At 42.5% G+C, this 21,123-nt stretch overlaps 1 protein-coding gene across 1 annotated transcript; it reads left to right on the top strand.

The window, feature by feature from the left end:
- The first annotated feature begins 935 nt into the window (after positions 1–935).
- On the top strand, positions 936–20,026 carry scamp1 (secretory carrier membrane protein 1). Its single transcript, XM_021602141.2, has 9 exons — positions 936–1,131; positions 8,642–8,719; positions 9,178–9,288; positions 11,863–11,974; positions 12,105–12,233; positions 16,334–16,493; positions 16,585–16,686; positions 16,858–16,975; positions 17,228–20,026. The coding sequence occupies exons 1-9, from the start codon at positions 1,075–1,077 to the stop codon at positions 17,375–17,377; spliced, it is 1,017 nt and encodes a 338-aa protein (XP_021457816.1). The 5' UTR covers positions 936–1,074; the 3' UTR covers positions 17,378–20,026.
- Positions 20,027–21,123: the final 1,097 nt, after the last annotated feature.

The following is a 21,123-nucleotide window of genomic DNA, read 5'->3' as shown; positions in this document are numbered from 1 at the left end:
TTAGACTTAGAACTGTAAGTGGCTTTGCTTATTAGCCTACCTTCCACAAAATTGAGGCTGCATGACTTTCCAAGGCCAGCGATGCAAGCGCATCCAGCCGTCTCTACTGATCCGTTGTTGGATACAAGTACACAAGCAGGTAAAAGCTAGTAAACTGAGCTGCTTGATTGGCTGGGCTGAACATCGGCATTCAAAAATACCAATCCTTTTCCCTCCTCCTGTTGAAGCCCGTTGGGTGTGTTCCCAAATGCGAGCCATGTTTTGTTTCCTGAGTAGAATGGAACCCCCTTTTACTGAGACACAATGTAAAGGGAATTGTGTACAACGGTGTAGTATGTCCAATATGAAACCACACTGAACATTGTGCAATACCAACAATGGGCTAATTGGGGATTTAAAAGTGTTTTCTAAATTTGATTATTATAATTATAATATTATTATTACTATTGTTATTATTAGTATTAATAGTAGCATTATAACAAATGTTTTTTATTTGTATTACTGTTACAGTGATAACTATCTGGTAATCATTACTTTTAATTATGTTAATAATGTAACAGTATAACTTTAGACCGTCCCCTCGCCCATACCCGGGCGCGAACCAGGGACCCTCTGCACACATCAACAACTGACACCCACGAAGCATCGTTACCCATCGCTCCACAAACCACTACTTCAAGGTCTCAGAGCGGGTGACGTCACCGATTGAAACGCTATTTAGCGCGTACCACCGCTAACTAAGCTAGCCGTTTCACATCCGTTACATTAACATTGTCAATGCTATAATGTTATTTGTTAAACAACATTATACGTTTGCTAACATTTCCTCATAAAATGTTAAGATTTTCGATCATTTGTATTATTTTTCACAATCTTCATTGTGGAACTTTTATTTTGAAGGGCAATCGCCGAGGTCACGGCTTTATTCTGGCTAGGTCTTGCTTATTCTTGCTGGTGGAACGGAGGTCAAAGCAATCCGCGACAAGACTAGCTGCAGACGTTGTTTTGAAGTACAGCTGTTTATTTTTTACTACCACTTCGGTTTTTAATAATTGAAGACATCATCGAAGTACGATGTCAGATTTCGACCACAACCCGTTCGCGGACCCTGAATTCAATAATCCTTTTCAGGTAGGTGTAATACTCACCGGTCTGTCATTTGGCTATGCTAACTGGTTAGTCTGATTTATTATAACTAGCAAGCTATGTCATCTCTGTTGAGTGCATGTTAGCTTACTAAGCTAACGTTAGAAAACTAGCTAACGATAGCAGTGTCAGGTCGTTTCTCCTGGCATGACTGACAACATAGCAGCGGTAACGTCAGCTAGCTATCTTGCAATACTTTCTAGCAAACGTTTAACATTAGCCTAGGTCGAACATATATTGTCATCTTCAACCTAGACGTTAACAGTACAGTAACTCGCAATTCGTTATTTGGAACAAATATAAAGTTGTACTATATCAGGCAATTATTTACAAACGATATTAGCTAGTAGAGTAAACTAGCTAGCTAGATGATTTAGCGTATTCTTGTCATGTGTGATGTTATCAGTGTCAGTATGCTTGCTGCTACATCTAGCTAGCTAACGTTAACTTGCTTATGATTTGCCACCCATCTATTGTGGTGCGTCTTCACCTGAACTGTTTATCTCTGCAAGACCGGCAGCGTATATGGTCTAACACACACACACACACACTTATGTGGCCTCATCTCATGTTGATTCATTAAGCACTTGTGAGTTATTCATTTAGGACAACTCATTGAAATTGATGTTGGTAGGCAGTTAGTGCTTGGCGTTACACATGACAGCAGTGTTACAGACATGGTTGACATGACAGCAGTGTTACAAACTTCATCGGGCAAAAGTGTTGCTTGTATTGGACTGTGTGTAGCATTGACCATTTTTTATGTTATGGGAAACAACATACATACAACATATGTCCAAAACACGCCCTTTCACAACTGACACAATGTAGGTTAATCTTCAATGGCCACACACTGATGCTTACTAATGTAAAGTCTGCAGCGTAGAAGTCTGAGCACAACCCACATGCTATGAAAATGTGTGTCTGTGATGTATTTGGAATAAATAATCCAGGGGGTTTGAAGAGGGGGTGAATGGGAGCACTGTTGGGGCACCTTTTATTGTCAGTGATTCTGGGAATGATAATCCCAGTCTTTGAGGGTGTCCATCGGCTCAGATCGCTTTGGACACAACAGGTTGGTCATCGTTCTGGTGTTTGGTGATGGAAAATAACAATACCACAATATAACTGACATCACAAAAAAAATGTTTCCTGACAACAAAAGCATATGTATAATTTCTAGGAACTGTATTTACCAGACATAAAGTGAAATGTCTTTTGCTATCAAATAAACATCTGAATCCAACTTTGTCCAAACTGCACCATATTCCTGCTGTGTAAACAGTGGTAGATTTTGTGGTAGGAAGTCTCACATGAGGTGTGTGTGGTCTAATGGTAGCCCGCTGTCTCAACTGTTGTCTAGGAATTCAATCACCACATTGTGATTGACAGGTAGAATACTCTATTCAAGCCAATAATTTAAGTTGTTTCATCAAAACAACATGGATGCCTACAGTCATTTGATGTGCTGCTGTGATGTCCTGAGGGGCGCAGCAGTCTAAGGCACTACAGTCCCTGGTTCAAATCCAGGCTGCATCGGGAGTCCCATAGGGCGGCGCACATCTGGCCGTCCGGGTTTGGCCGGGGTAGGCCATCATTGTAAATAAGAATTTGTTCTTAACTGACTTGCCTAGGAACATTTTAAAAGTTAAAAAAATACAACAATTCTGTGACCCCATCACATTTGCTTTCCAGGAATTCTGCATTGATACCTGCTACTGTGGTTGTAAGACGAGATGTTGCATTGCTTTCATTATGATAATTGTAGCCTATTTGTTACGTACGCCTCTAGGAAGAGCGAACGCAACACCCTGCTACAACTCAACTCCCCGTGGAGTGAAAGGGATATGGGATTGTAGGTGCGAGTAAGGATGACAAAGGCAGAGAATGGTACCGTTTACATGGAATTTATTCCATCACACGGTGATTTTGGGGAAAAGGGGCTGGACGGAACCAAAGAAAGTAAATGTCAAAGCCCCCTCTCCTACCTTACCTGCCTACCCACTACTTACCTACCGTACCTGCCTACCCACTACTTACCTAACTTAGCACCACCTGGTGTGCTAACCAAAATACAGGGGGTGGTCCGCCCAGGTCTTACCTAGTGTGTATAGACAGTAAATACAACGGGTTATGTATGCCCACAGGTCTCTTGCCTAAGCACTCCCTAGGTCCCCCCCGGGAACAAATTAAACAGTAAAGTACAAACAAATCAAAACAGTCCGTTGGACATAAACATACCTCCGCAGGACCGTTACAAAATACTTAACAAAAACCAACATATGACATACTAATCAAATCTCTCCTAACAACAACCAACACAGGATATCTCCCTTCTGAGCAACAGAACGCTGGCTTATATAGCTGGAGAAGGAGTTGGTAATTGAAGACAGCTGTTTCTGACGAGAGGGCGAGGTCGGCTCCAATAATCAATGGGGCAGACCAATCAGCTGCTTAGAGGAATCCGGGAAGCCATCCTGAAACACACACACACATACATACAAACAAAACCACAACACAGAAACTGAGGAACATAACACTATTACTTAGATCTGTAGACTGTCAATGTAGAAGTGTCTCACCAGGGAGAAACTGTGTATTTGATCCTCACAGCACATTTTACCCTGTTTGCTTGGTGAACAGGTCCTGCTTTGTATTGTTCGCCCAGGTTGCTGCTTCCTAGCTAAGTAAAACTCAACTCGATGATGTAGCCAACTTCATATCAACAGAGTTGCGCGGCGACTAGTGTGGGTGGACTGGAGCTCGCAACATCACATGGACATTTACCCGTGTAATTGCGGGCTATTTGGTTGCTGAAATCTGTAGTTTTGATAACTTAATTTTATGTGATGTCGCGACCTGCAGTCCGCCCACACTAGGCGCCGCTCAACTCCGTTGATGAGAAATAGTTCAGTTTTACTTGGTTAGGTTACTTCCCAGGCTAGTTGTTCCTTGTTTTAGACACACACCTCTTTCTTGCTTTCTCTCTCTGCTTTTCTCTCTCTGTTTCAATGAAATTATAGTTTAATCACTGCCACGGTTGCTTGCTAGCTCTCAACTCTGAGACACACACTCTTGTCCTTTAATCATTGCTTTGTCAATCCTGGGAGCAGCAGAGTTACCCTCATTCAATTCTGTCCCCTCCTTGCTCTTTGAATAATGTGGCTTGGTCTGTAGGTTGATGCTTAGGCCTATGTGTAAGGATGATTGCTAATTAATCGTAAGCATGGTTTTATTGTTAGAGAAGGTATGAATGGTGTACTTCCCACAGCTAACTGTGCTGTGTAGAAATGTGTGTAACTCAACACGAGTTGGGGAGTGGTGTGCTAACCACAGTGCCACAAACAGTAATTTATTTATTGGGCTATACATGATTAGTCCCTCTTTGCATTTCTCTGCTCTCACGTATTGCTGCAGATTGTGGACCCCAGGAAGAGTAGGGTTTTTCTTCATTTTTTAACTACCTTGTAGATTAATAGTGAAGATATCAAATATGAAATTACACATGGAATCATGTAGTAACCAAAAAAGTTTGAAACAAATCTAAATATTTGAGCTTCTTCAAAGTAGCCACCCTTTGCCTTGATGACAGCTCTGCACATTCTTGCCATTGTCTCAACCAGCTTCATGAGGTAGTCACCTGGAATGCATTACAACTAACAGGTGTCCCTTGTTAATTTGTGGAATTTATTTCCTTAATGCGTTTGAGCCAATCAGTTGTGTTGTAACAAGGTAAAGGTGGAATACAGAAGAAAGCCCTATTTGGTAAAAGACCAAGTCCATACGATGACAACAACAGCTCAAATAAGCAAAGAGAAACAACAGTCCATTACTTTAAGACAGGAAGGTCTGACAATCTGGAAAATGTCAAGAACTTTGAACGTTTATTCAAGTGCAGTTGCAAAAACCATCAAGTGCTATGATAAAACTGGCTCTCATGAGGCCTGCCACAGGAAGGGAAGACCCACAGTTACCTCTGCTACAGAGAATAAGTTCATTAGAATTACCAGCCTCAGAAATTGCATCCCAAATAAATGATTCAGAATTCAAGTAACAGACACATCTCAACATCAACTGTTCAGAGGAGACTGTGTGAATCAGGCCTCCATGGTAGAATTGCTGCAAAGAAACCACTAAAGAACCCATAACCCATTAAGAATAATAAAATATTTGCTTGGGCCAAGAAACACGAGCAATGAACATTATATTGGTGGAAATCTGTCCTTTGGTCAAATTTGAGATTTTTGCTGCATTCTGCAGTGATACGCCAGCCCATCTGTTTTGCGCTTAGTGGGACTATCATTTGTTTTTCAACCGGACAATGACCTATAACACACCTCCAGGCTGTGTAAGGGCTCATTGACCAAGAAGGAGTGTGGTGGAGTGCTGCATCAGATGACATGGCCTCCACAATTAACCAACCTAAACCCAATTGAGACGGTTTGGGATGAGTTGGACTGCAGAGTGAAGGAAAACAGCCAACAAGTTCTCAGCATATGTGGGAACTCCTTCAAGACTGTTGGAAAAGCATTCCTCATGAAGCTGTTTGAAAGAATGCCAAAAGTGTGCAAAGCTGTCATCAAGGCAAAGGGTGGCTACTTTGAAAAATCTTTAATATATTTTGATTTGTTTAACACTTTTTGGGGTTACTACATGATTCCATATGTGTTATTTCAGTTTTCTATTTGTATAGTTTTCTTCACTATTATTCTACAATGTAGACATTTGTACAAAATGAAGAGAAACCCTTGAATGAGTAGGTGTGTCAACTTTTGACTGGTACTGTGTGTGTGTGTGGACATCCAGGATTGGTCAGATTTCAGAGCTTGAAGGCTGTCGTGATTCCATCTGAAGTGCTCACATTTGTCACTCAGTCACTTGAATTGGGACATGAGTGCCTGCCTTACCCCAGTCCTAGTGGGCCGCTGTCCTGTTGTTTGGCTCCTCCCTGTCACGGATCAATAAATCACATATTGCACATAGTTTCTCAGTGATTTAAAAGGCTGCACCCCAGAATTAGGCCTAGGCTAACCTAACAGAACACAGGATTTCTAAGACCACTGTCGGTAATGGCATTGTTAGTTCAATCAGTCAAATGAATTTATAAAGCCCTTTTTACATCAGCAGATGTCACAAAGTGCTATACAGAAACTCAGTCTAAAACCCCAAACAGGAAGCAATGCAGATGTAGAAGCACGGTGGCTTGGAAAAAACTCCCTAGAAAGGCAGGACCGTAGGAAGAAACCAGGTTCTGGGTGGTAGTTAGTCCTCTTTATTTTTATTTAACCTTTTATTTAACTAGGAAAGTCAGTTAAGAACAAATTCTTATTTTCAATGACAACCTAGTCGACGCTGGGCCAATTGTGTGCCGTCCTATGGGTCTCTCAATCCCGTCCGGTTGTGATACAGCCTGGAATCGAACAGGGATCGGTAGGGATGCCTCTAGCCCTGAGATGCAGTGCCTTAGACCGCTGCGCCACCCGGGAACCCTGGCTGTGACAGGTGGAGATTATAAGAGTACATGACCATTTACGGCCAGATTGTTCTTCAAGATGTTCATAGATGACCAGCAGGGTCAAATAATAATCAGTGGTTGTAGAGGGTGCAACAGGAGTAAATGTCAGTTTACTTTCATAGCCGCTTTTCATTGACTCCCCATTTCAGCCTGTTTAAGCCTTGAAGCCAGTAGCCTTGTGATTAATTCCCTGCAACTCCGGGCTCTCTTCAATAGTTCATGAAATCATATGGTGCTGTCATGGTGACAGCTGGTGCTTCGGGTATTTTTGGCTGCTTTCCCCTGACTTGCTTCCTGCTCTTTCATGGTAGTTTCTCTTATCAAATAATTTGCCTTCCTAAAACCCATCTACCAAAGAGCTGATGAAGAAGTCGTTGTTGCAATGTCTCCATGAGATTGATGTAGAGAGGCTACAAGTTATCCCTATCTAACACACACACACACACCCACGTGTTTGTGTGTTTACATTGTGCGCGTCAGCGTCATTGTTGCTGTGGCAGTAGTGACTGCCTGTACGGCTGCTTTCTCTCTGTGAGATGCTCTCAGAAGGATAGGAATACTTCACCTTCTCGTGGAGCTATGTTAACGGCCCCTCATTTCTAATATTAACTGAGATGTTTTTTGTGTTTCACACAACCTAGATCGGTCCAACCTGTTGAATCTGTTGTACTGTAGGCTAACAAAAGCAGTAGCTTATCTTGTAGTTTTGAAGTTCCATGTGCTGTGCTTGTACTTAAGCGCTGTGTGTTTGTGGCTGTGCGTCAGGACCGTATTACAGATTCATCACTATATACCCTGAAATATTGATGACTGACCTGTCCTCGGGACAAGGAGCAGCCTACTTCTGTTAAACACAGACATGAGACTCAGTCAGAACAGAGGAGGAGGGTTGGACTGGGACAGACTGACTGATACTGGACTGTACCGGCTGTAACTGGCTATACTCCAATGCACTAGTCTGTAGCCAATAAATCCAGTATAAACTTATATCTTGGACTGCACTGAACCTGAGTCTCATCTGAATTTATGCTGTATGAGTGAAACTTCTTGTCATTGTGAGCTGGCTACCTGAAATGCACCCTACACCATGCACACACACACAGTGATGATATAGACTACACCAAAGCACACCTTATTCTCTGTTTCAGAGCTGACCGCAGCACACACCTGTAGACACAGTGGACACGCAGTAGTTAAACAATGCATCAGTCCTGGGAGGTGCACCTATAGGCCTACTTTTAGCACTTGGCAAATAGCCTAGCTGTTGCCTGCTGGATTTACAAGGAGACTGGAGAACAAAGTAGGCCAATGAAACTTAGATTTTAACTGACTGATACCAACATTGAATCTGCATAGCCTAAAATAAAGGTTGATGAAATATAATGATTAGCCTGGACTGTATCTGTCTACACTGCACAGCATGCCAGCAGCAGTACCCAGTCTTTTTTTCTTAGCAGAGGAAGGCGTTCTCTTCTCTAACTAGTGGGCTCTGCCATATTTATAGCTGTCTGTGGTGGGGAAAATGATTGGAATCATCCTGTCTTTGCCAGTTTTGGATTATAGCCCTGGGTTAACAGTGAAGGGTAGCCTGCTGTTGGGGTCGGTCTGCAGCCTTGTAATTGTGGAGGAATTCTCTTCTTCAGATGAAAAGTACGTTCTGTTTGTTCTTTTGAAAACCTGAGGCCAGGTTAGGTAGATGAGGCTGGTGGTGCTGTTGATTTGTAAGCAGACATAGATTGGGTTGAAGTAAGCTTAGGCTAGGCTAGCATCCACTACAGATGGTCTGTTCACGTCACACGAGTGGCTTTAGCGTTCATTCATCACACCGTGGTAATGCAGCAGATATAGGCTAGGCAATTTGAGGGCTTGTTATTAAGGCCTGATTTACTACATGGGAGTGCAGTCTGTTGACTGCCTCACTGCTTCTGGTGATATACTGTATGAACACTGACTTTGTTCTCTCTTTTCCTTTCCTCTCAGGATCCGTCAGTGACACAAGTAACACAAAATGCTCCTCCAGGGTTGGAAGAGTACAACCCCTTCACAGATGCCAAGCCGGTGAGAACTGCACAGTACACTGCACACTGTTAGACGTGTTGAGCTGTTGGATGTGAGATAGCGACACCATTGATGAGATAAATAGAAGAGCTGATATGGTACTGATGGTGACTACAGATGATTAGTGTTCGTTATGGTATTATATTCAGCGTTAACTTCCAGGAGGAGTGGTTGAAGATTCTGATTCCTGAATGTCTGCTTCTCAGCTAACACCCTATTCTCTCGTTAGTGATATATGACATTTAGCAGTCATATGTGCATACATTTTAAGTGGTCCCGGGAATTGAACTCACTATCCTGGGGTTGCAAGCACCATGTTCTACCAATAGAGGACCACTAGTACACTACCTTGTTTTGAGCTGAGCTACATGGTGTTCTTGTCAGAAGTAGTGTACTACATGGAGGATAGGGTGTGGGTTGACACTAAACCAGTGTGTGATGATTCTATTTTCTCCCAGGTCCCTCCTGGCACTGCACCCAAAGTACCTGCCCCCACCACCAACACACAGCCAGCCATCATGAAGCCTACAGAAGAACCGCCTGCATACTCGCAGCCTCAACAGACACAGGTACCCCCCCCCCCCCCCCCCCCCGCTCCCCCACACACACCTCACAACCTCTTCTGCCCTTTTACACCATGCAATTCCACCCCTCTGAAGAAAAGAGAGGAGAGCTCTACGGCTGCACCTTTTCGCAATGGAATGTATTTCCATATAAACACCATGCATGCCCCCCCTGGGGTGAGTGTGACAGCTCCTGGCTAGGAGGCAGCAGGCTCTCCCTCAGCATGTGTAGTGTTCTAATAAAATCTGTTTGTGACAGTGTGGAGATAGCCTAGCTCTACACCTTGCCTCCTGAGGGAAAAGTCTAACTTAGTGTTTGCAAAAAGAGAGTGTGATAGAGACACAAGTAGACAGATAACACAGGAAAAAGAAAACGCCTTAATCTAAAGTTTTAGGAACTTTTTATACCTCTACTGACACAGTTTTGTCCTTGGTCATACACACAGAGAGTTTCAGAATGCTGCACCAGGAAGTTGGCAATAAGGCATGTGACTAGTATCCTTTCTCTTCACTGTTTAAATACAAATCCTTTGTACTTTAAAGATGCATTGTTCAGCATTCTTTTTCAGTAGATGGCTAGTGACTAGCGATGGCTAATGATGTCAAATGCAGATATTGCTTCACCTGCAGTTGTAGCATGCTACAGATGAGGCACACACGTTAGCGAGGAAATTGGCATTTTGTAAAGTAAGAAACAGAGCGTTAATTATTCTGACTTGCATGGAGAGAGCTGTTGGAGATGACGACTGGGACTGTGCTGTCATCTGTGCTGACACTAGTCTCTGCCAAACACACACACACACACACAGATACAGTTGAAGTCGGAAGTTTACATACATCTTAGCCAAATACATTTAAACTCAGTTTTTCACAATTCCTGACAGTTAATCCCAGTAAAGATTCCCTGTTTTAGGTCAGTTGGGATCACCACTTTATTTTAAGAATGTGAAATGTCAGAATAATAGTAGAGAGAATAATTTATTTCAGCTTTTATTTCTTTCATCACATTCCCAGTGGGTCAGAAGTTTACATACACTCAATTTAGTAGCATTGCCTTTTAAATTGTTTAACTTGGGTCAAATGTTTCGGGTAGCCTTCCACAAGCTTCCCACAATAAGTTGGGTGAATTTTGGCCCATTACTCCTGACAGAGCTGGTGTAACTGAGTCAAGTTTGTAGGCCTCCTTGCTCGCACATGTTTTTTCAGTTCTGCCCACAAATGTTCTATAGGATTGAGGTCAGGGCTTTTTGATGGGCACTCCAATACCTTGACTTTGTTGTCCTTAAGCCATTTTGCCACAACTTTGGAAGTATGCTTGGGATCATTGTCCATTTGGAAGACCCATTTGTAACCAAGCTTTAACTTCCTGATGTCTTGAGATGTTGCTTCAATATATGCACATCATTTTCCCCCCTCATGATGCCATCTATTTTTTTTTGAAGTGCAACAGTCCCTCCTGCAGCAAAGCACCCCCACAACATGATGCTGCCACCACCATCCCAACCGTGAAGCACAGGGTTCTTCAGCTTGCAAGCCTCCCCCTTTTTCCTCCAAACATAACGATGGTCATTATGGCCAAACAGTTCTATTTTTGTTTCCTCAGACCAGAGTACATTTCTCCAAAAAGTACAATCTTTGTCCCCATGTGCAGTTGCAAACCGTAGTCAGGCTTTTTTTATGGCGGTTTTGGAGCAGTGGCTTCTTCCTTGCTGAGCAGCTTTTCAGGTTATGTTGATATTGGACTCATTTTACTGTGGATATAGATATTTTTGTACCTGTTTCATCCAGCATCTTCACAAGGTCCTTTGCTGTTGTTCTGGGATTGATTTGCACTTTTCACACGTTCGTCTCTAGGAGACAGAATGCGTCTCCTTCCTGAGCGGTATGACGGCTGCGTGGTCCCATGGTGTTTATACTTGCGTACTATTGTTTGTACAGATGAATGTGGTACTTTCAGGCGTTTGGAAATTGCTCCCAAGGATGATCCAGACTTGTGGAGGTCTACAATCTTTTTTTTGGGCTGATTTCTTTTGATTTCTCCATGATGTCAATTAAAGAGGCACTGAGCTTGAAGATTGGCATTGAAATCCATCCACAGGTACACCTCCAATTAACTCAAATGATGTCAACTAGCCTATCAGAAGCTTCTAAAGCCATCACATTATTTTCTGGAATATTCCAAGCTGTTTAAAGTCAGTCAACTTAGTGTTTGTAAACTTCTGACCCGCTGGAATTGTGATACAGTGAAAAAATCTGTCTGTAAACAATTGTTTTAAAAATTACTTGTCATGCACAAAGTAGATGTCCTAACCGACTTGCCAGAACTATAGTTCGTTAACAAGAAATGTGTGGAGTGGTTGAAAAATGGGTTTTAATGACTCCAACCTAAGTGTATGTAAACTTCCGACTTCAACTGTACATTACAAAACAAAGTCAGCTGCCTCATTTTCAAGTTGACTTGAAGTTAACTGTCAGAGATCAACTCGGACTTGTCAGCCATATGGAGCCTCAGTCTGCACAACGTCCGCAACATCTCTGTGTACTGTAGTGTCAGTGCCCCCTGTTTGACTGTGTGTGTAGGAGCAAGTGAGGGCTTCAGCAGAGCTGCTGAGGAGACAGGAGGAGCTGGAGAGGAAGGCAGCAGAGCTAGACCGCCGGGAGAGAGAGATGCAGTCCCTCAACGCATCAGGAGGTTGGCACCAACCTTCATACAACATTCAATGTTTCCACATTAAAACATTGTTAAGCTTTGTCAGACCCAAAAGTTCAAACAAGATCTTAGCAACATCATTCAAGCATGTTTCTCCTCTCTCCTGGTTCAGGTAGGAAAAACAACTGGCCTCCTCTCCCAGAGAAGTTCCCTGTGGGTCCCTGTTTCTACCATGACATCACAGTGGACATCCCTGTAGATTTCCAGAAGACTGTCAAGATCATGTACTACATTTGGATGTGTGAGTGACTGTATCTATGTTCCATAAACCTCATAACCACATAAACCTAGCTCCAGTCTCTACCCAAGATCATGTACTACATCTGGATAAGTGTGACCTCATATGTTAACTGCTCTGCTCCCTTGTCAAGAGACTCTACTATGGCAAATGTACACTTTTTAGAATTGTACTTTCAATATGCCTGAACTTTTGCCAGAGTTTTTTTGCAAGCTTAAAAAAAATAATTTTCTCCAAATCTTGTCTGACAGCATATCTTAGAGCTGGAAAGGCCATTGAGAAGTGGTATAAAGGAACACGTAAATGCAGCATGTATTCAATATGAGCCAATAGTACAGGGTGGAATTCATTCCACTACCACATGATGCAGCTAGTCATGTGACTGGGGGAGGCTTTGGGAGTTCCAACATGTCTTGGGCACTCCTCCTACCTCTCTCCTACAGTATCTCCCTTTCTGCATCTCTCTCTCTCACCTTCTCCTCTCTTTCCCCACACTTTATGTGTTTTTCCCCGTCTCACCAGAGAGCATTATAGAAGTGTTAGATTCCTCAGTATGGTTCAGAATCCTGCCGCTATAGTTATGACTATCCATGCCAATGTGACTGTAGACTACAACACACCAGACTCTATACAATGCCCAGAGTCATGCCATTATTATAGCCCCACGGTAGAGTTCTGCTCATTGTGAATTATTTAATTGACTGTGTGTGTGTGTGAACACAGTTTAGTTTATTAGTATCCCCATTAGCTCCTGCACATGCAGCAGCTACTCTTCCTGGGGTCCACATAAAACTTACAAATACATGACAAAGTACAGATCAGTCATAGACAAGAACAACACAAGATATGACATTGTGTATATAGGAAAGACAACAAAAATAGTATTTACACAGTATTCATACTACAGTTAAATGAGAGCTTTAGAAAGAGGCGCTGTGATAAAATGTTTTTAAAGCTAAACTTGCTTTTTTTTTTATAAATAAAAAGCAAGTTTAGCTTTAAAAACATTTTATCACAGCGTCTTTATTCACCTTTATTTTACCAGGTAGGCTAGTTGAGAACAAGTTCTCATTTACAACTGTGACCTGGTCAAGATAAAGCAAAGCAGTTCGACACACAACAACACAGAGTTACACATGGAGTAAAACAAACATACAGTCAATAATACAGTATAAACAAGTCTATATACGATGTGAGCAAATGAGGTAGGATAAGAGAGGTAAGGCAATAAATAGGCCATGGTGGAAAAGTAATTACAATATAGGAATGGTAGGATGTGCAAAAGATGAATGTGCAAGTTGAGATACTGGGGTGCAAAGGAGCAAGATAAATAAATATATACAGTATGGGGGTGAGGTAGATTGGATGGGATATTTACAGATGAGCTATGTACAGGTGCAGTGATCTGTGAGCTGCTCTGACAACTGGTGCTTAAAGCTAGTGAGGGAGGTAAGAGTCTCCAGCTTCAGAGATTTTTGCAGTTAGTTTTGCCTGAGTAACATCTGGCTCTATACATAACTGAGCAGTGCATTGAATCTGTTTTGGGTTTGAGTACCATGAAGAAACCCATATTGGTGTGTCGGGTATGTACTGTGTATCTGTTTTGAAGTGTATACAAATAGATTATACAAGTGGTTAGGCATTTTTAAACACATATGTCTTAAAAAGACTAGAAGAGAAGTAATTTTGTCCTCAACCATGAGACTGTCATGCATGTTGTTGTTGTTAGTTCTCTGTGCAGTTTTTTTTACTAGTTAACAAAAAAATGATGTATGTCATATAAAATATATTCACCCCACCCAGTACTGTAATCAAAACTTACCAGAAAGCATGTCGTCCTTGGTTCAGACAGTGTAGTAGTGTGGGCTCAATAGCATCTCATTAGTGTGAAAGATCTTGAGAATCAGCTGTACATGTGATGGAAGAATGCACTGTGTGTGCAGAGGGTTGCAATTTCATTGATAGTTTAACCAAAATATGCCACAAGACCTAGAATTGCCTTGTGTATCCCATAGAAAATGTTCACTGTTTATAAGCTAACTTTTTTTGATGAATGTAAGCAAAACTCCCGGGCTTAACTTCCCATGGAAAGTAGACCATTTGCAACCCTTTGATGTATAAGTGGCATACTAATTATATCCATACTATGACCAATAAGCTCACTATATACTCAATTCACGTCACAAATGGTACGGTTAGTGTGGGTAGTATGAGTATTCAAACAGTGTTAGTCCTTTTAGCTTCTTGTAAGACAAGTGTAAAAATAGTAGAAGAGTAACGGCCCAAGGAAACTGCCCAAAGGGATACCGCACTGTACATACAGTGGGGCAAAAAAGTATTTAGTCAGCCACCAATTGTGCAAGTTCTCCCACTTAAAAAGATGAGAGGCCTGTAATTTTCATCATAGGTACACTTCAACTATGACAGACAAAATGAGGGAAAAAAATCCAGAAAATCACATTGTAGGATTTTTGGTGGAAATTAAGTATGAAATGGAAGACATACAAGACCACTGATAATCTCCCTCGATCTGGGGCTCCACGCAAGATCTCACCCCGTGGGTTCAAAATGATCACAAGAACGGTGAGCAAAAATCCCAAAACCACACGGGGGGACCTAGTGAATGACCTGCAGAGAGCTGGGACCAAAGTAACAAAGCCTACCATCAGTAACACACTACGCCGCCAGGGACTCAAATCCTGCAGTGCCAGACGTGTCCCCCTGCTTAAGCCAGTACATGTCCAGGCCCGTCTGAAGTTTGCTAGAGAGCATTTGGATGATCCAGAAGAAGATTGGGAGAATGTCATATGGTCAGATGAAACCAAAATATAACTTTTTGGTAAAAACTCAACTCGTCGTGTTTGGAGGACAAAGAATGGTGAGTTGCATCCAAAGAACACCATACCTACTGTGAAGCATGGGGGTGGAAACATCATGCTTTGGGGCTGTTTTTCTGCAAAGGGACCAGGACGACTGATCCGTGTAAAGGAAAGAATGAATGGGGCCATGTATTGTGAGATTTTGAGTGAACCTCCTTCCATCAGCAAGGGCATTGAAGATGAAACGTGGCTGGGTCTTTCAGCATGACAATGATCCCAAACACACCGCCCGGGCAACGAAGGAGTGGCTTCGCAAGAAGCATTTCAAGGTCCTGGAGTGGCCTAGCCAGTCTCCAGATCTCAACCCCATAGAAAATCTTTGGAGGGAGTTGAAAGTCTGTGTTGCCCAGCAACAGCCCCAAAACATCACTGCTCTAGAGGAGATCTGCATGGAGGAATGTGCCAAAATACCAGCAACAGTGTGTGAAAACCTTGTGAAGACTTACAGAAAACGTTTGACCTCTGTCATTGCCAACAAAGGGTATATAACAAAGTATTGAGATAAACATTTGTTATTGACCAAATACTTATTTTCCACCATAATTTGCAAATAAATTCATAAAAAATCCTACAATGTGATTTTCTGGATTTTTTTCCCTCATTTTGTCTGTCATAGTTGAAGTGTGCCTATGATGAAAATGACAGGCCTCATCTTTTTAAGTGGGAGAACTTGCACAATTGGTGGCTGACTAAATACTTTTTTTGCCCCACTGTATCTGATGTTAGAGAAGCTTCCATTGAAGAATATTCTGAGTTCTATTGTATAAGTAACTCTCCATCCATGTGGTGGCAGGTGATGTAAAGCCATAACAAGTGAGGTTTTTCAATAACAAATTGTGAAGGCTGCTCTGAAAACAACTCCAACTATCATCTTATTATCCATTTCTTGTGTGTGTGTGTGTACACTGTGTGTGCTGGTTCACGCTCCACTTGGCACTGCACCACCAGGCTCCTCAGTGTGTTAAATTATTTAGTAGCCATCTTTCCTAATCCTCCTCCTGTTCCTCACATCCTGTTCTTCATTTGCATGACTTGGCAGGACAGTAAGGTAGCTTGAGGTCCTCTATCAAAGTCTTTCAGATAGAAATGAAAGGTTTTAGAGTTGATTTCTACACCTTTATTCTGCACATCAAAGATTTATATCAGCTCTATACTTAACATTAAATACCCTGCAGATAGTTTACATTTCTAACCAATGATATTGTGTGTTTGGTTCTGCTCCAGTCCACACGGGGACACTGTTTGCCAACATGTTTGGCTGTTTGGCCTGGTTCTGTGTGGATGCGTCCAGAGGAGTGGACTTCGGCCTGTCCATGCTCTGGTTCATGATCTTCACTCCCTGCTCCTTCGTCTGCTGGTATAGACCCCTCTACGGAGCCTTCAGGTCGCTACATACACAATTACACACACACACACGCACACACAGACGTCTTTGTCAACATTAAACAGGAAACTTTCTCCACCTCTCTCTCCAGGAGTGACAGCTCTTTCCGTTTCTTCGTCTTCTTTTTCGTCTACATCTGTCAGTTTGGTGTTCATGTGATGCAGTCCATCGGCATCTCCGGCTGGGGTGCCAGGTAAGGACAGGAAGCGATCACAGATATTGACAGAAAGTGACACGGTCACAATGTTCTCTGAGAATAGAGGGTGCAACATAATGAACTTTGATTGCACATAGAAATACAAGTAATAAAGGTTACATGTTACTCACCCTTTAATCTTGTCTATGTTTGTTCTTTTTCCTTCAGTGGGTGGATCTCAGCTCTGACTGGTCTGAATAAGAGCATCCCTGTTGGCATCATCATGATCCTCATCGCTGCTCTATTCACTGCCCTTGCTACCATGTCCCTCATCATGTTCAAAAAGGTACCCCACACACACAATTCTTCATCATATTCATAAAGGTATGAATGAGACTCAGCCTTTCACTGTTAGATGATGAGACTTAATGGAACCAGAACACCCACACGGTCTCTGAGATGATGAACATGGGGGTATTTATAGACATGCTCAAGTAGATAATTACCTCTTCTCACTGCTCTCTGTCTCCTTCCTCCCTCCCTTCCTCTTATCTTCCTTCCCTCTCATCTCTACTCCCCTCCCCCCTAATTTCTTCAGGTACATGGTATGTATCGCACCACAGGGGCCAGCTTTGAGAAGGCCCAGGCAGAGTTCGCCACGGGCGTCATGGCCAACAAGACGGTCCAGACAGCCGCCGCTACTGCAGCCTCCAACGCTGCCAGCGGAGCATTCAAGCAACAGATCTGATTGGTCCACAGACACCCCTAGAGCTCGCCCTCTTTCTTCTATCTGTCCAATCCAAGCTCCAGAGCGAGCTGGAGTTTCCCTGCCCTCCTAACCTATCTCTACTGACATGACTAGCATGACACCTAGAAGGATGAGACCTATGATGTCATAGTAGATGAAAGCAGGAAGTAGAAATGAGGCTCGTTTGAATCGTTTCATTCAGTTCAATTTGTCTCCCAGTGCAGATGTACTTCCTATAGAGTCTTTGAGCTTTATGACATCCCCGTCTGATCCCTCTCCTTCTCATTCTGCTCACATGGCGACACCCAACTTCCACCAAGCCCCGCCTCTCACATGCCCTGAGGGCTGTAACTCCGCCCACCCCAGTGACTTTATTAATGCACTCCTGTCCTGTGTCTGTCTTACCCCATACCCTTTAGTCATGTCACTAAGTGTTTGCAAACTTTCCTTTTGAGTGTATGATTGTGCAGCTGTGTGTATGTATGGGTGTACAGCTGTCTGTATGTGTGTGTATATGAATATTAGTGTCTCTCCATATGTTGATGCTGAGGCCTATATACTATATTTCTCTCATTCTCTAAAGCATTGTACCAAGTCAATTCACTGCACCAACACTATCTTAGCTGTAGCTATCCATTCACTTCCACGACTGTTTTATTAACTGGATTTAGCCAAGTACTGTTAAAATGTAACACTTAATAAAATCAACAGTTGTTTACTTCTTTTGAACCCTGAGCCGGTCAGGCTGAGATGGTCACTAGTCAGTGAGGTGTGTCCTCTGGTGGTGATACTGGCTAGTGTTGATGATGAATGCTGTGCATTCCACAACATTGTTTAATACCTCGGAATGATCACATCTAAATGGTTTAATCTCAAGAAGCGAGTGTAAACTGATCAGAACTCTAAATCAGGAAGGAAGGGTACTATTATGTCTGTACAGTTCATACACTATGGCAGTCACGCGACATGTTATTGTTCAGTTGACGTTATGGTTAAAAGAGAGCAGTTAGCTCTGACACCTGTGGTTGCATCTGTCCAACTTAACAGGTACGAGTCTCAGAAATCAGGATTCTGTCTTCTACGGTCTTATCCTTTTCATAACCGTGCTTTTCTTACAGCCTTGTAGTCTTGCCTTTGATAACGTTTGATCAAAATACCTTATAATATAAACAAAGAACCAGATGACATGAACCTAAATGTCATAGCCTCTATCCTCTAGCCTTGTCCCTTGCTTTAGTGGTAAAGTTGCACTTCATGTAGACACTCCTTCACACACACATCCACCCAACAGCTGGATTCTAGGCCTTGAGACCTGCACAGACACGTGTATGCTAGCTAAACTATATGCTAACAAATGACTCCAGTGTGTGAGAGAGCTAGCTCGTCTCCAGCCTTGGTTTTCTGGTGGAGACATACCTCAGTTGCAGTTGGTACTATTCAGGATTATATCAAGATGTACTCTACGTGCATGACAAAGCTTGCAGATCAGCTGGACACTACTCTGGTCTAGGCATCTGTGTGTATAGAAGTCCATGGTTACACTCCAGTGAGTGGATGAACTGATGAAAAGGAGGATTCTGTCTGTTTGAAGTTGATGCTGTGCATTAAAGTGAATCACTCCAGTAGTCCCTCTTTCTCCAAACACCCCTTCAGAACAGGAGATATCATTGTTTATATCCCAGTTATATCATTGGTCTGTGCTGTGTAGATGCTGATCACCTGAGTATTCATTATTGTATCTTCATGGTTGAGTGAAAGGAGAGATTCTTCTATTCCCAGAGGCTTGTTTATTGGTTTGTCTGTTCTGTGTCTTCCCCTCAGTTCGATTGTATTCATCATGCTAGATAGAAAGTACTGAATAAGTTCTGATTCCATTCAATTTATTAACTTGTCTTGTTTTGAGTGTTTATAACTGAACCTACCTGTGACTTTCAGCCTTTGAATGTGACATGAAGAGAGGTTGCGGATGTTTGAGGGGTGTGTGCGTGCCCATGTGTGCTGTAATATCATTGACGTGTGTGTTGTGGGGTGCCAGTCAAAGTGAAGTCTTAACAAGGATAACTGGTTGTTCAGTTGAACACTGTGGGCAGAGACAGGCTGGCATCCTCCTTTTTATACTTTCCTTAATAGTCTAATAGTCATTCATCTCTCTGTGGTCTTGAGTATGAGTGAATGTGTGTGTGCTGAGCTACTTTGTTATTCTACATCTTTTGAAAATCTGAACGAATGGCACCTGAATGTTCCTGTTAAATATGTGTTGGCTTGAAAACAATAAAAAAAAATGCATCAACTGGGAAATGTGAGAAAGTCAGTAGGTGAAACTAAGCGATGTTTGTGTTTTGAGATGGACTGTGGCTTTAACTTGTGCTTTTTAATCAATGTACCAAGTATATAGTAAAGTACTGAGAATGAATATGACATTTGTCTTGCTCAACTCTGACAATGAAATAAATTGAAGTTATTTAAAAAATTAAGCAAACTTTAAGGGATGTTTGTAGATTTTGTAAAGTTTGACAACTTGTCGACTAGTATCCTGAATTTCATTGTACTGTACAGAAACTCTCCTCTCCTTTTTAGTCGCATGTTGAGTAGTTTAAGTTTTGTATATTTATTGTATTAACACAAAATAAAATTCAGAAGTCAACTCTACCTCCTCTTTTCGCGTTGGTAATTTCTGATATGGTGTTAAAAGCTGCACTACTAGTTGATGCCAAGCAGAGGTCAGTAGAAACTAAAGGATCTGGAGTACTGAAAAGTGGTTGATCAGCTTGTCATGGATTGTGACACTACATTGATCCTTCAGCTAAAATTCTAGACGTCCTTGTGATTGACTCATGGTTGGTAATCTTTAATAAACAGATACCGGGGACCGACTGGAAGATATACAAAGGAACAAAAAGACGGGGACAGAGGGGATCAGATTGCCTCATGCCAAACTTCATGCAGGATTCCTCCTTCCTCACAGTGATCATATGCTCAATTTTTACCCAGTGAGGGGATACGATTAAACTGTCCAGGGCACCTGGTAGGCGGTTTACACCAGTTGAAAAGTGATTGCATTTGTTTTGGAAACGGTCTGCCTGCCGAACGTGAGTCGGGTGCCCCGTTCTGGCTAATGCCGAAGTCGACGCAAAGCGTGTCAGTGAAGACACTTGCCAGTTGGTAAGCACATGCTCTCAGTACACATCCTTGTAATCCGTCTGAATGTTGACCTGTCTAAAGGTCTTACATCGGCTACGGAGAGCGTGATATCACAGTCTTCCGGAACAGCTGATGCTCTCATGCATGTTTCAGTGTTACTTGCCCCGAATCAAGCATAGAAGTAATTTAGCTAGTCTAGTAGGTTTGTGTCACTGGACAGCTCGTGGCTGTGCTTCCCTTTGTAGTCTGTAATAGTTTGCAAGTCCTGCCTCATCCGACGAGTGTCGGAGCCGGTGTAGTATGATTAAATCTTAGGCCTGTATTGACGCTTTGCCTGTTTGATGGTTTGTGTGAAGGCATAGCGGGATTTCTTATCGACTTCCGGGTTACAGTCCCACTCCTTGAAAGCAGCAGCTCTACCCTTCAGCTCAGTGCGGCTGTTGCCTGTAATCCATGGCTTCTGGTTGTGGTATGTACATACGGTCACTGTCGGGACGACCTCATCGATGCACTTATTGACGAAGCCAGTGACTGATGTGGTGGGTGTACTCCTCAATGCCATCGGAAGAATCCCAGAACATATTCCAGTCTGTGATAGCAAAACA

Source organism: Oncorhynchus mykiss, chromosome 5 (assembly GCF_013265735.2).
Source record: "Oncorhynchus mykiss isolate Arlee chromosome 5, USDA_OmykA_1.1, whole genome shotgun sequence".
Taxonomy (NCBI): domain Eukaryota; kingdom Metazoa; phylum Chordata; class Actinopteri; order Salmoniformes; family Salmonidae; genus Oncorhynchus; species Oncorhynchus mykiss.
The sequence above is the reverse complement of the archived record's forward strand: the minus strand, read 5'-3'. Positions and strand labels throughout refer to the sequence as shown.

Bases quoted from the DNA above. Each gene is read 5' to 3' on its own strand.
- scamp1 (XM_021602141.2), top strand. From the start codon at position 1,075: ATGTCAGATTTCGACCACAACCCGTTCGCGGACCCTGAATTCAATAAT. The intron at 16,687-16,857 runs GTAAGGACAGGA...TTTTTCCTTCAG, and splicing joins ATCTCCGGCTGGGGTGCCAG to TGGGTGGATCTCAGCTCTGA. The intron at 16,976-17,227 runs GTACCCCACACA...TAATTTCTTCAG, and splicing joins CCCTCATCATGTTCAAAAAG to GTACATGGTATGTATCGCAC.